General features: G+C 36.6%; 1 protein-coding gene across 1 annotated transcript; it reads right to left on the reverse strand.

Moving 5' to 3' along the window:
* Positions 1–3,634: 3,634 nt before the first annotated feature.
* Positions 3,635–8,296, reverse strand: PIP5K2 (phosphatidylinositol-4-phosphate 5-kinase 2). Its single transcript, XM_059598763.2, has 8 exons — positions 6,875–8,296; positions 6,598–6,762; positions 6,274–6,439; positions 6,004–6,114; positions 5,724–5,917; positions 5,492–5,622; positions 5,299–5,392; positions 3,635–4,530 (listed from the first exon to the last, which is right to left on the reverse strand). Exons 1-8 carry the CDS (start codon positions 8,038–8,040, stop codon positions 4,221–4,223), a joined length of 2,337 nt encoding a protein of 778 aa, XP_059454746.2. The 5' UTR covers positions 8,041–8,296; the 3' UTR covers positions 3,635–4,220.
* Positions 8,297–15,214: the final 6,918 nt, after the last annotated feature.

Consider the following 15,214-nt stretch of genomic DNA (forward strand, 5'->3'; position numbering starts at 1 on the left):
ATCGCGGAAGAGAGAGAGTAGAAGAAGAATTGTAAGGTAAATTTGGTTGTCTCTCTCTCTCATGGCACCAAGAGGCAACAGAAGCCCACAAAGACGGGGGAAGGCGTAGATCTGTGCATCAAAAGATGACATATCCGTACGTATGATTTTTAGAGTTTATTTCTTTTCATCTTTTGTGCTTTTTAGGCATGCAATGGTGAACCAGCAAGGAGCAAATGCCACCCCCTCTGCTATATATGACATGCCTACTCCTGCATCCCCAACCACCCCCCCCCCCCTCTCTCTCTCCAACACCCACCTACACGTCACTTTTTTTTTTGAGAACCGAGCTCTCACGCTTCTCCTGTCTTCTTCCATTTTTATTTATTTTTTATTTATCCTCTACAAAAGTATATATTCGAAAAAAATTTACTTTATCTTATGAGGTATTAAAAAATTTTTAATTTAAACTTTAAAATTTAAAAATTAGCAATATATTCTTTTAATGTTTTAAAATATTTTAATTTAAACCTTTCGTTATTAATTTTCATCAAATTTATAAAATTACATAATTACTCTCAAGTTTTTTTTTTTTTTTTTTTTTTTTAACTTCAATCCAATAATAATTTGAGACAATTTTGCCTCAGGATATGGATAACACATAGGGACAGAACTAAAAATTTAACTTTAAAAAGGGTTATCTTGCTTTAAATTCTTTTAAACGGGCCAAAAGTAAAAATAAAAAAATCCTCCTCATTAAGGAAAATTGTAGAGAGTCAACATTAAGGAGAAACATGATTTGCAGTGTGGAAGACTTTTCCTTTAAAAGTCAAAAATTAGATGTGGGAGTGGGACTCGAAATTGACATCTGACTTATCATATGTTTGCAGTCGAAGACTTGTATTAGCAGTCGAAGACTTGTATTAGCAATTCCCCTTTATTGTTGGAAATGGTAATGGAATCAAGTTGAATTTTTGTTTGAAAATTCAAACATATGCTAATGGATGTAATGGGTTGGAAATGAATAATATCTTAAATATGATATTACTGTAAAAACGATATTGTTTTGATTTTTTTTTTTCTTTTTCGGTTAGCGACTAGCGATTTTAGCTGATAACAACTTTTTTTTATTTGTACTTTTGGAGAGGCCGAGAGGGTCCATATTCAAGCTTTTATTTGTGTGAGATTTGTGAGGATTTACGATATTTAAAAACAATAAGCAAATGGTGAAAAGTATGGATTTGGGGTAATCCACTGCATTATTGGCTAACGCACTCTCGCATCTCCCAAGTGGTGAATGGATTCTAGTTTACCTCGGGTTCTTCCACAAATCCCCACTTTCAATTTTCAATTATAAAATGAGTTTGACTCGCTACAAATTAAATTTCAAATGCCAAGTTATATTTATTTATTATTATGTCCACCTTGAGCTGCGAATTATTTTTTTAATAAGAATAAAATCCCAATTTTGATTGGAATATTATTATATTCTTCAAAATAACCTCAAACTTCTTTAATTCCAATAAAAAATTAAAAAAAAAAAAAGCTCCCCACAAACACGTGTTACCCAAACGAAAACAAACTCTTAAAATACGTACTTCGAAAAGCAATCTTTCTTATCGATGTGGTTTTGCTACCAATTGTTTTCGTATTGCAATTGTCACCAGAAAAAGTGCATTGAGTAGGTCGGAATTTAATTAGGATAAATATAGGGGATAGGCAGCATTCTTTTCCTTTCTTTTTTGGGGTCAACCTTATAGTACTTTTGACAAAAATTACAAGGTAGGAGGACATACCCTACAAGAGAGAGGCATACGCTTCACCGACTTTGAACTGTGGAGTAATCCAAAATACTACCCACTAGGCTGCCATTTTTGGGGACATTGCAGCCTTATCTTCCTCATGAGTTGTGGAACTTGCTTTAAGTTGGTGTATATACTTATCTTTCTAAATTTTAATCTAAAATAGTTAACCTTTTTATATATATATTAGCTAATGGTATTCAAATGAATTTTCTGCCGGATTATCTATTTTTTTCTTTATAATATTTAAATATTATTGGAATTCATTCTAGCAACAATGATGGTAAATTTTTTTCAAGAATGATTTTGATATTTCATAGCTCTAAAGATGCATTTACTATTAATATAATAATAATAAAATAAAAGAAGGTTTATACATTTACCAATTACAAATTCATTTCACTTCATGGTTGCTTCATTGTGTACATAAGGTTGCCCCCTCCTCCCACAGACAAGTCACAAACATTTTGAAGTGACAATGTTGTCACTAAATTACAAAATTAAAATAATTATAGGTTGATTTTTCAACATAAGAAATCTGGTAACATGAAAATTTCCTTCTTTTGAAGTTTCTTTCGTCTTTTCCTTCATAATCTTTCCCAGGATGGAGGCTGTTTAAGAAACAAAATCGAGTTTGATTACACACATTAACCAATCAGATTTTTCAGTCACGGCAAGCTCGAATTCAACCCTTTGATTCATCCAATTGAATAAAAATCAAAATTGAGTAGCCAGCTTTGGACACATCCTGTCATCCAAATGGTTGAAAATCATAATCCTTTTTAAAAAAGCAAAATTGATGAACAAGTAGCCATGGCTTCAGTATTAGAGCGGACAATTTTTAACACAATTCATAAACTCAATACGAAATTAGTGGATCAAAGATAAAGGTTTAATCCATTTAATTAAATGATTAGAATTAAACTATATAATCTTATCTTCATGCCTTGATATAACCTAAACCTGACATGCGACGTAAGAACAAGTAAATTTTGACACGTCTCATTCAAACCTGACACAAACTTAATACAAAATTAATAAATTAAAATTGAAAAAAACTAATTCATTTAATTTAATAATTCAAGTTAAAATTTATCTATATAATATAATATTTAGTAATTCAATTACTCGGATTTGCAAACACAAATTAACACCGTACCAAACACTAGGTTGGTGAGGTAGTGTCATAGACGATAGACCAGTGGGTTGGGTCTGAGCAACCAGACAATAGAAGCTCCCAAAAAGAAAAGAAGCAAGGTCAAAAAAGAAACAAAGCGTACTGCAACAGAGGTTCGACCCCATTTGGGCGGGACTACCCCTCCCCCTCTGCCCCTGTCTTTGACCTCACCAGTAAAAAGTAAAAACTTCTCGCACGAGTCCCAATGACAAAAATGACATCGTTGCCCTCCCAAATTATTAGGAATAACTCTTTCAGTTACCTACAATGGGGTTACCTGCCACGTTGACGATAGATAGTTAGGAGGGGACCATTTTGGTTGGCAAGTGGCAACTATTTCCTGATTTAATAGCGGGAGGATTCAGGACTTTTCCAAAACCAAGTATAATAAATTCAAGGCTTTCTTTGAAAACAAGTTTGATGCGAAAAACAAAAACAGTGGAAAAAGAAAGAGTAAACAAAGTGAGAAGAAACAAGAAACGCCAGCGCATCTTTCTCGTGCTTTCTCTCCTTTTCATGTCGTTCCTCTTGCTGCCCCAATGCCACCCTCTCACTGCAAAAGCAAAGCAATGAACCCATTTCGATATAGCACATAAGAGAGCAACCCCATTTATGCAAACAGCAGACAAAAGAGTGACTGAGAGAGAAATCCCATGGGGCCCTCTCTCTGCCAAGCTGATTCAAAACAAATTTCTTTACTGAAAAGAAAAAAGAAAAAAATATATCTTACAAAAAAAATAATCATGGAAAAATGGAATTCCATAGACTATCCATCCATTCCTTTCTATATGCCTGTACACTTCACTTATTCCCAAGTCTCCCCCCTCCCATTTTGAATCTTCTCTCTGGGCAACATTGTTCTCAGTTCCCTATACCTATCTTTCAAATCTTCACATTCCTTGGGTACAACAAAAATCTAACTAAGAAAAGAAAAAGCAAATCAAAACCCAACATTTCCCTCCCCCTTGCATGTACAAGTAGTTGCCCCTTCCAAAAAGTTATAATACCATGGCTGTAGCTTCAAAAAATCAGCCATGAGCACCGCCTCCCACAACCCGCCACCGAGAAGTAACCGATATCATGGCCACACCATTGCAGTGGCCTGGCCTCTGACCCTTTTGAGTAGCACTTGCTCCAACAACTGAAGGAAGCTCTGCATGATAAACAGTCTTTTTACTCTAGAAGGGATCAGATCAGATTCACTTGGGGATTGTTCTCAATCCAACAGTACTGGTTTTTTATACCAATATTCCCTCTCTGTGCTACCTGTCTTCTATGAAGGTTCTTCCTATGAAATTCTGAAATCTCTTTGAGTAGAGCTTCGGATCAACAGCTGAAATTGAAGTAGGGTCGGCTTGAAAGGATTTGTAGGCATGTTCTAACTTCTTGCTGATATCATAGTCCTGTAAAATGTCGATGATCCCAAAATATAGGACTACTTCATAGATCTCAGCGCTGCGTGAAGGAGTCAAACGGCTTATTCCGCCAGGGGTATACTGATCAAAGTCACTCCTTCTGGCCATCCGCTCTGCTCTTGCAGGCATATTCGCTCCTAACCTGATCAGCGGCTTCCTGATAGAGAAAACAAATCAATTCAATTCACAACACATGGTTTTTCCATATAATAGACATGAGAATTCATATACAATTAAAATAAAAAAACCAAATCACATCTTTGCATAGTCAGGGACCTCCTAATTTTACATCCCATACAAAGTATTCCCCCATTTGTATCATCTCTCCCCAAAAAGGAAACACAAGGGGAGTAGAATAAATATCTGGAAATAGTCCTCTTGGTTAAAAGGAAAAAATAAAAAAAATAAAAACTACCTTAATTAGAATGAATTATATCGAATAAAATTGGTAGTTAAAAAATGGGCACTACTGATCATCCATGGCAACAAAATTCCTCAACCATTCAGAAGTGAAATTATCAAGCAACACAAAATAAAAGAATTTTGAATCTTATCAGTGAGAGCATAGGACCATACTCTTTATATGCCCCACACACAACTGTTGTCTACTGAACAACCCACAGAATTGCCAAGACAACCCAATTCTTTCAATAATTAAACGAACATGTTCAAATTTGATGGAAGAAAATAATGGCCACCATTTATCCCATAAAAATAGGTGGACAAAGCTCAACCATAATGTTCTCTGACAAGTATTTCTGACAGTGTTTTCAAGTGTTAAAAAATGGACCAGGCATAACATTTACTAAAACTTATAATAATGCAATATTTAGTTTCATTAAGGATTATTCGACTCATTTCACAGCAACACTTTGGTAGTTAGCTCAAACTAGGAAAGAACAAGAAAAAAGTTGGAAAAACATACCGGCCAGCTAAAATTCGATCCATGTTTTGTAGCTCAGCTTCAAGGAACCGACAACCACGCATAAACTTTTCATTTTGATATGAATCCTTTTTTCCTGCAAAGGGCACCAAAATTCAATTCAATATCCTTATGGTCCCCACAGATATATCAACCCATGAATTATTTCTGACGGAAGGATGATGCAATTGATTACCAGTTCGCAAGAGGAAAGGTGATAACCCCATTTTTTCGCATGTATTGTCATCACGGAAGTGAAGACCAACCAAAAGACTGTAGTCCATGATTCTCTCTGCTTCCAAGAACTCGCAATCTCGTTCAATTTGTCTGAGCAAGATTTCACACATATTATGACAGATGCAAGGACCAAATGGAGATAGCTGAGTAATGAAAATTGAAGTGGGAGATACATTGTACACTGAACTTACTTGATGAGCTCTTGGTACCAATTCCGCTCGAGGCGAAACACAAAATTAAGATCAAGGTCCTTGAGGGTGGTGGTTTCATCAATCTCACCCTCAGGCATATCTGTCGTGCGGCCATGAGAGGATCCTTTGAGGTCAAATCGCCTATGGATACGATATTCTGAGCAGAATAAATTGCCCATCACGATAAACCGGGTCTGCTCTCCAGTCACAACACAATCAGATGAAACAGACAAACCACTTGAACGAAAACAATAGCTCAAATTTTTTTTACAAGACATACCTTCTGGCCACCAATCGGTTTGACACAATGCACCCCAAAGAACTTTGTCACCAGGGAATTTTCATACCGAGAAACGTGTTGATAATAACTTGGAAGCATCCTAATAAGCACCTAAAAAAGAATAACCAAACTTGAGATTCACATGTCTAGCTTAATTAAGAAAGTGGATTGGACACTTCGAAACAAACAATGTACATGCAAACGATGCTATTGAACTGCCTTCAAGCTCTCATGTTTACAAGACAAAAGTCAAAGAAGGCGGCAACTAACCTTGACTTCTGATTTCTTGACTGTTTTTATCATAAACCTATCATCCTGAGTGAGGTAAAAGAAGCTTCCACTCTTTCCCGGAGAAGAAAGCTCCCGAAGAGCATCATTCCCACAAATAGCCAGCATATAATCGGCAGGATCTACTTGGAATAGCACCCTCAAACGCCTGAAAATTCCACCAGAAAAAGAAAATAAATAAAAACCCTCACCACCATAGAAGAAGAACATTGCACTACCAAACATTTATATGTCCTATTACATAACCGACAAAGCTCTCCAATGTGAACCGCAAAATATAAAGATACGATTGGAATCCAGCAATACCTAAACACCATGGGGCAGTAATCTTTCCAGCGGAACTCTACTGACTGATGGGGCGGCGTAATCTTCGATCCCTCGGTTGGAAACCTCGTCCAGAACTTCTCCTTGGGATCAAAATCACTCGGCTTCAGCTGACGCAATATAGACGCATGTTTTCCAACAGAGTGCCTACCACACAAAAAAAGAAGAAAAGAAAAAAACACTAACAAGAATCAACACCCACCTTCATAACCCCCACAGAAACAAACATAACCAACAAGAAATCAATCAGTGAAATTACCTAATCCCCAATTGAAGATTAAGCATCAAATCGTAATTCTTATGGCCCTTGGATATCGTCTGACCGGGCTTCTTGGCCTCCCCGGTGAAACAGCACGGATTCCGTCGAAACTGCCGAAACCCGTCGCGATCGAACCCCGTCCCGTCCCGATAAAACATGGAGGCCTCCACATTGTCGACTATATCGCAGGTAATATCGCCGGCTTCTCCGTCAGATTCCCATATGCAAATCCTAGGAAAACTCCGGTCCGTCGAGCTCCCTCTCGCGCCGTCCACCGACGACCTCTTCCGCATCGTTATTGTCAAATTCTCACCCCCCAGCAAAGCCCCATTGTTGTTCTTCAAGCATTGCTCTTTGCCCTGCCCATTTCCAGCATAGAACGTCCCATTCACAAGCTGAATCTTGAGGTCCTTGTTCCAGCAACCCACGTAGCAGCTCCCGTCCGGCCACGTGAAAACCCCGTTCCCTTTCGGAACGCCGTTTTCCCATTCCCCGTCGTATCGGTTCCCGTTGGCCCAAATCAGCACGCCCCGACCGGAAATCACGCCGTTCTTCCACTCCCCCACGTACTCGTTCCCGTTCTTCCACACGTACCGGCCCTCCCCGTCTTGCAGGTTACGCTTCCAGTGCCCCTCGTAGTAGTCCCCGTTGGCGTAGCGCTTCTGGCCGTACCCGTGCTTCCGATCGGAGCTCCACGCCCCTCGGTAAGTGTCCCCGTCGGATCCGATGAAGGTCCCGCAGCCCTCCATCCGACCCGACTTGAAATCCCCCTCGTAAGTCGCCCCAGAAGGCCAAGAGAACCTTCCCTTTCCCGAGGCCTTCCCTCTCCGCCACTCACCCTCGTACATGCACCCGTCCGTCCACAGGTACTTCCCCGATCCGTGCGGCGCGCTCCCCGCGAAGCTACCGATGTAGAGATCCCCGTTCGGAAGCGGCTTCTCCACGCTCACGCTCGACTCGCACGCGCCGGCGGCGGTCAGGGCCGGCGAGTTGGTTAGCGTCGTTGGTGTCACTCTCCTTGTTCCGCCTTGGGATCGGCTACGCCCGACTCCGAGCACCAGCTGGTGAGCTGGGTCGTCTGATTTCTTCTTCTTGCTGTTGGAAACGACGTCGTTGGGATCGTCACAGAGTAGCAGTGCAGTTTCGCGCATTTTTGGGTCATTCATACTAACAAGTAGTCACTGCATTTCGCTACCTGCGAGAGGAAGACTCGCCGTAGGCTGGAGCCTGTTGGGTGAGCATTCACCAGAGGTTTCTCTCTCTATAACTTTCTACTTCTCTCCGATCTCAGGAGCGTTTCTCTCTCCAAAACTTTCTCTTTAGTGCTTTGTGTTTTGGAAAAATAGGTGGGAATCCAACAAACATACATACACAAGAGGCACGGGAGAGAAACGGATAGAGAGAGAGAGAGAGAGAGATGGAGTAAAGATGAGAGAGAATGTTTTATGTGTGTGTGTGATAAACCCAAAGAAATTCATTGAAAAAAAAAGAAAAGAAATATAAAAAAAAAAAAAAAGACACAGAGAGAGTGGGGCCGGACACATGAGCCGGCTTTGCCTAGGGAACGTTGCTAGTCTGCGAGGAGAGAATAGTATACGACCAGCTCAGCCTTTTTTTAAATTCTACGTGACTAATATGCCCTCGTCCTTTTCTGTTCCCTCTCCTCCGCCGCTCTCTGGTTTCATCGCGACGTGACGGAGTCGCCTAGGAATGGCTAGGGGTATTTGCACGTAATTCTTCACTTATCTCATTTACCCTTGTCTTTTTATTTAATTACAATAGTACTACTGCTTGGTTTTTTTCTTCTTCTAGGTTTGCCATGTGGTCCCCACGAGCTCTGTTCCGGTGACCTGCCCAACGTTTGACGATCGTCTAATTTATGTTAAATTATGGTTTGGAAGGGTGTTATTTAATGGGATCAATAAGTCTTTAAGTAAAAGTATAAACAATAGTATCATAGCATTAAGGCACTGGTTCTTCTGTATCCGATCATTTCGGCGGGTACGGATTAATTGGATGTTGTTTGGTTTGCAACAATGCAAGTTCACAAGAATCTCTCTGATCTTGTATTCTGATCTGTATTATTTTTGGTAGGTAGATTAATATTCTACAATTTGAGTTGGATGTTCAATAATAGAAACCCAATCCCAGCTTCGAGATGTGGAAATATGCAATATTTGGTTTTGGAAAGTGTTTAAAATACGAGACAATTCATGTATAGTTTATAAGATTAGTCATTAATTAATCTAGCATTTCTCATTAATGAAAGACACTTCATTATTTTGTACAATTTATTAACGCGTGTCGTTATGTGATGAAATGGTCTAGCACTATTAACAACTCAAATTATTTTCTTAATTATTTCATCAATTGTATATTATCATGTAAGCATTTGGTGAAGTTATAGTTTAGCATTTTAAATCATAGTTTAACATTTAAAAATTGAGCGTTTTTTAAAAAATGCATTATTTTTTCAAATCACAATTTTTAAAAGTACAATGATACTATTTAGTAGACTGCTATACGTACTACAATCGAGATGGGGTAGTAGTGAAAATTATCTATTCATTTTAAGGACAACTCAATCTTAATTGTATGACAATCATATAATAGTTTACTAAATAGCATTACTTTTTCAAAAAGAAAACATACACTTCCAACCAGATATTTTCGTGATTTGATTTAAAATCATATTTTTTAATTTATAAAATTGCATTTTTATAATATATACTTTAGTATTCCAACCTACACTCTATTATTAGAATTATGCCATTCAATTGTCAAATACGCGTGGACTAAAGAATAATTACAAACTTTTTGTAGGTGTATAAATTATAATACAACAAAGATGGTGAGCATAAACTTAGAAAGTGGGGGGGGTCAAAATGTAGGAATTAGGAAAGTTTCGGGCGGGTTATGCAAAGCTTTGGGAAATGGTGACGTAGTGGTGCAAAGATGAATCATGGAAGCATGGACCAGAATAAAAGCTTGCGTGGCCCAATTCAAGTAGTGCGTCCACCAATTGGTACGCATCGTTTTCCGTCTCTAATTAGCGGGGTTTGGCATTCATAACGTTGTCGTCAAAATGTCCGTTACTGGTCATTAGGTTGTTGACGTCAACTTGTGGTGTGCGCATGTTACTTGTCCATCTTCACTGGGCACCTAGTCCAACAACATTTGCCATCGTGTGTGCTGCGTAATTTCAATGTCATCTAATTTTACGTTGAAATTTTCAATATACCTTGTCATATACGATGAGGGTTTTTCCTCCCGTACTTAACAAACCTGGCAGTGTAAAACAAACACAAATTAAGGGTTTTATAGAAAAGAGTTTTTCTTGTGTCTTAGTGTTTGGCTCCACGTAAAATATTATTCAACTTAAAAATGTTTTCATTTGACCAAATAAAATAATATTTCTAAGGCGTAAAATGTTTTATTATTATTATTATTATTTTGTCTATATAAATTATTTTTCATTGCTATGATCACATACCCTAAGACAAGCAATTGTGAGAGGACATCTTATGAGGGCCGGCCTACTTATCAAAATACATATCGGCTGACCAAACCTAACATGTGGACCTCATAAAGATCTTCTCACAAATGTCTATCAAAATTGCAATACATTAGATCTCAATCTCACCATCAAAAGCGTTGTATTTCACACTCCTTTTTTTTTCTTAGTCCGTAGCTCATCATTTTCGTCATTTCTCTCTCGTCCTTGCAACTCTTCAAATTATATGAAATATAGAAAATATTCTGCGATATTTCATTCTTTTCGAATCATTTTTCAAAGTTGCAAATAAACAGCTAGGAAAAAAAAAAAAAAATTTATTTTTCGACAACACAGTTTAGGCATGACCTAAGCTGCAATGGGTCCAGTATATAAAGCTCCACTCCGCTCACGTGGCTTTTAAGCTAAGGATTACTTCTTGTAGTTGCTTCGGTATGGAGTAGATTTTTAAATTACTTAATGTATCTGCACAAAGACCTTGTGTTGTTCATTATAACATGCATTATAAAATTAATAATAATAATATGAAACCCACTCTCGTATTTATTATTTAGTTTGATAGCAATTAAAACTACTAAAAATCTAAATATGAGAAATTCAAGTTGTTCTACGCATTTAAAGAAAGCATCATCTTTCCATGCACTTCCATCCTTGCCACGGTATGTCCGTGAGTCATAACATGAGAAATTAATTTACGGGTTCAATTTGTGACCCGCCCTATTAATAAGGTTGCAGAGGAAAACAATGAAGTAAATTTAGATGTACACTTTCAACTACCCAATATTCAATATATTATATATGCCAACTCATCCCCTTATGAAATATTCTTTTCAAATGAAAAAATAAAATAAAATAAAATAATTGTAGCAACGTGAATGAGGATAGCATATATGTCATTCCCTTTACATGATTCATCCCTTTCGGGTTAAAAATATAAATGAGTAAATTAATAAAAAAGAATGAATATTGAAATTATAATAAACTTTATTAGAATAGGCCCTCTATATTTATTTGCCTGATGACCTACAAAAGTAATATTGAAAAGGGCATATACCAATATTTTCTTTATTTATTTTTTCCAACACCAAATATGAGAATATATCAACTGCACCCTTTCATCACTACAAAAAAAATGACATTTTCTGACGTGGCTACAGTATAAGTTTTTTTGCCACGTCAGCAATTTTCTGACGGGTGAATTTTAAAACGTCAGAAAATAATTTTCTGACGTGTGAACAGTGGCACGTCAGAAAATTCTGACGTGCTAAAAATTGGAACGTCTGGAAAATTTTAACGATTTTAAATATTTAAAAATTATTTATTTTCTGACGTGGCAAAAGTTACCACGTCAGAAAAATTCTGACGTGTCGGACTGCCACGTCAGAAAATTCTGACGTGGTGAATTGCCACGTCAGAAAATTCTGACGTGGCATCGTGCCACGTCAGCATTTTCTGACGTGGTAATTCACCACGTCAGAAAATATATTTAAATATATTATTATATATATATGTGCAGATATTTTTTTTTTCAAATAATTTTTTTTAGAGTGATTTCCTGACGTGCCAGGTGTAGCACGTCAGAAATTTCTGACGTGCAACACCTGGCACGTCAGGAAATTTTCAGAAATTTCCTCTAGCCATCCTGGCGGGCGTTTGAATTTTGAATTTTTTTGTTTTTTATCTTGTCTTTCCCCAGCGTTCCCACTCCCTCAATATATCTCCCTTCTGTCCACAGATTGAAGAAAGCCGAAGAAGGAGAAGACAAAGAAAAGGCCGGAGAAGAGAAGAAGAAAAAGAAAAAGAAAAAGAAAGGGAGAAGATCAGAAGAAGAGAAGAAGAGAAGAAGAAAAAGAAAAAGAAAAAGAAAGGGAGAAGATCAGAAGAAGAGAAGAAGAGAAGAAGAAAAAGAAAAAGAAAAAGAAAGGGAGAAGATCAGAAGAAGAGAAGAAGAGAAGAAGAAAAAGAAAAAGAAAAAGAAAGGGAGAAGAGAAGAAGAGGAGAAGCTGCAAAAGAAAAAGAAAGGGATAAGAGAAGAAGAGGAGAAGCAGAAGAAAAAAAAACAAAAGGAGAAGATCAGAAGAAGAAGAGGAAGAAGAAGAGAAAATTAGAAGAGAGAGAAAGAAAAATGAGAGCTCACCATGGTGCAGATCGTGCAGATTGATCTGTGTTGGAGAAACACAGATCTGCACGTACGGCAGCGTGAGGGAGCTGCCGTGCGTGCAGAGTAATTCAAAAAAAAAAAATAATAATTTAATTAATTAATAATTAAAAATTCCAGAAAAAAAATTAAAAAAAAAATTAATTAATTTTTATTTAATTTTTTAATTTTCTGACGTGTGTCAGAACTACCACGTCAGAAAATTTTCTGACGTGGCAGAAATGACACGTCAGAAAATTTTCTGACGTGTCATTTCTGCCACGTCAGAAAAATTCTGACGTGGCAAAAATGCAACGTCAGAAAAATTTTCTGACGTGTGAGTGGGTAACACGTCAGAATTTTCTGACGTGTTGCCTAGTCACACGTCAGGAAATTTTTTTTCCTGACACCTACGTTTCTGACACTCGACACGCGTCAGAAATGACCCGTCAGAAAAATTTCCTGACGTGTCGGACACTGGAACACGTCAGGAAACTCATGTCAGGAAAAAATGGTTTTTTTGTAGTGCATATATTATTATCATTATGTCACATAATTCAAACTTCCCACCATTTATTATACTGCAAAGCCTTATAATTCAGGCAACATAAATTAAAAAGGGCAACCTAATGAAGAATCCCAAAAACTTAGCTGATTAACTACAAAAGTTCAACCTACCTCAAAAGCTAAAGCCTTCATCAAGTTCTAAGGGCAATAGCCTCGATAATTGTAGGGCTCTTTCTCATCCACGTAACTACACACTACACACGTAAAACTAAACAATTTTTGTAGGTGAAAATGGCGAATTCACGGCTCAATAAGTAAAAGTATCCAACTAATTTCGTGCACATGACATAAGCCCTTATTTCTGTAAAACTCCTCTCTTTATATCGTCAAAATCATTATTTAGAATAAAAGCTAATTCTTATAATTGAGGTTAAGCTTTGTTTTTTACAACTGATGCAGGTATTTTAAAAAACTAGCACGTCATCGTGCCTTGCCTTTGCAGAAAGGTTGGTGAAAAACTAATTTATTTATTGTTAAAATGAGATAGATTTTCTTTCATAATATGTAATCTTCTTATTATATGAGACAACAAAAGTTTATATCTTAGTGTCTTTAATTGCTCATTCAAGCTTTTAAATTTTTAATTGAAAATTCTATAGACCTAATAAAGATTAAAGAAAAAAAAAAAACAACAATAATAGAACATAATTCTATATTATATACCATTTTATCTATATACATATGATTTATTAAATAATTTATATTTGGTCTACCTATACTAAAAATATATCTTAGAGAATGCAATGATATTAATTTTTCAATTACAATATCAACATAATAAATATTAGATTTCAGAGGATTTTTGGCTGTTGACTTAAATATTAAAAAAAAAAAAAAATGCCACCCAATTAATTGATATATTCATCAATAATTTTATAGATAGAACTTCTTAAACCAATCAACCTATATATCGTCATTTACTTCTATAGTTCTATCGATAATACATATTCTATTTATTTCTTTAAAAAATAAGCCAAGCACAAACCAAACAGTCGCTTTTACAGATCCCAATTGGACCACTCTGTCTTGAGCTGGCTCTATTGTGGGTCCCACTTGACCTGGTGTTTTAGTTGTCCCTTCTGGGGCCAACGAGAATGTCGTTTTTGAATGGTCATGTAGACGTGCAATATATGTGTAATGTGTATACTTATATATATATATATATATATATTTTTTTTTTTCATTACAGTAGAAAATATTTGCTATTCGAAATCTGCTTTTTCCCATTTTATATTTGAAAGATGCGAAGGGTCTTAGAACACTAGTAGCATATGCCATATCCTATAAACATCAATTTCTTTAAATTTAACCAATATTCTTTGGTAGTTACAGTGTTTCTTAGTGTGTAGGGAACCAAAAGCAATTTGGAGCACTGATGAATCATTATTGAAAGAAATGCGCTAAAAATAGTGAATGCTTTCAGACAAGAGAATTTTTGCTGGAATAGATACAGTCAACTGATAGACAATACTAGAGCATAGCGGTGTTAAGTGAGTGAAGTCCCGCAAGCGAGTTCGGGCTCGACTCGATTATAAAATGAGGCGTTTCGTGAACATAAATACTAGCTCGAATATTAAACGAAGCAAGCTTGCTCGATTCGGTTAAGCTCGTGAGCAATTCGTATAAAGCTCGAATTGGTAGTTGTTCACATAGTTGTTAATATTAATATTAAAAATTGATGATTTTTTTTTTTTCTAATAACATCATTTTATTATAAAATGATGCATATCTTCTCTATTTGAAACCAAGTGTCTTGCTTTATTGGCTCAGGCTCCATATTCAGCTAGTTAGACTAAGCAAATACTCATATGCAAGTTGGCTTGTTGAGCCATTTAAAAATACTTGAAGTTTAAATTTATAATAATAATAAATATAAGAGCAAGCTCGCGAGCTGGCGCGGCTCGACTTATTATGAGCTCGAGTTAGGGCTTGATTTTTTTTTTTTTGGCTCGTTTTTTAGCTCGAGTAAAATTTAAACAAATCGAATTCAAACAAGAAAAGCTGGCTCAGGCTCGACTCGTTTACACCCCTACAGTAGAGCAGTACTCAATAGTCTACAATTATGTTTTGTATGTCACATTTGTAGAGAAATTAATGAAACAGTTCACAGATTAACGAAAGC

The sequence above is a fragment of the Corylus avellana genome, chromosome 2 (genome assembly GCF_965113065.1).
Source record: "Corylus avellana chromosome 2, dhCorAvel1.hap1.2, whole genome shotgun sequence".
Lineage (NCBI taxonomy): Eukaryota > Viridiplantae > Streptophyta > Magnoliopsida > Fagales > Betulaceae > Corylus > Corylus avellana.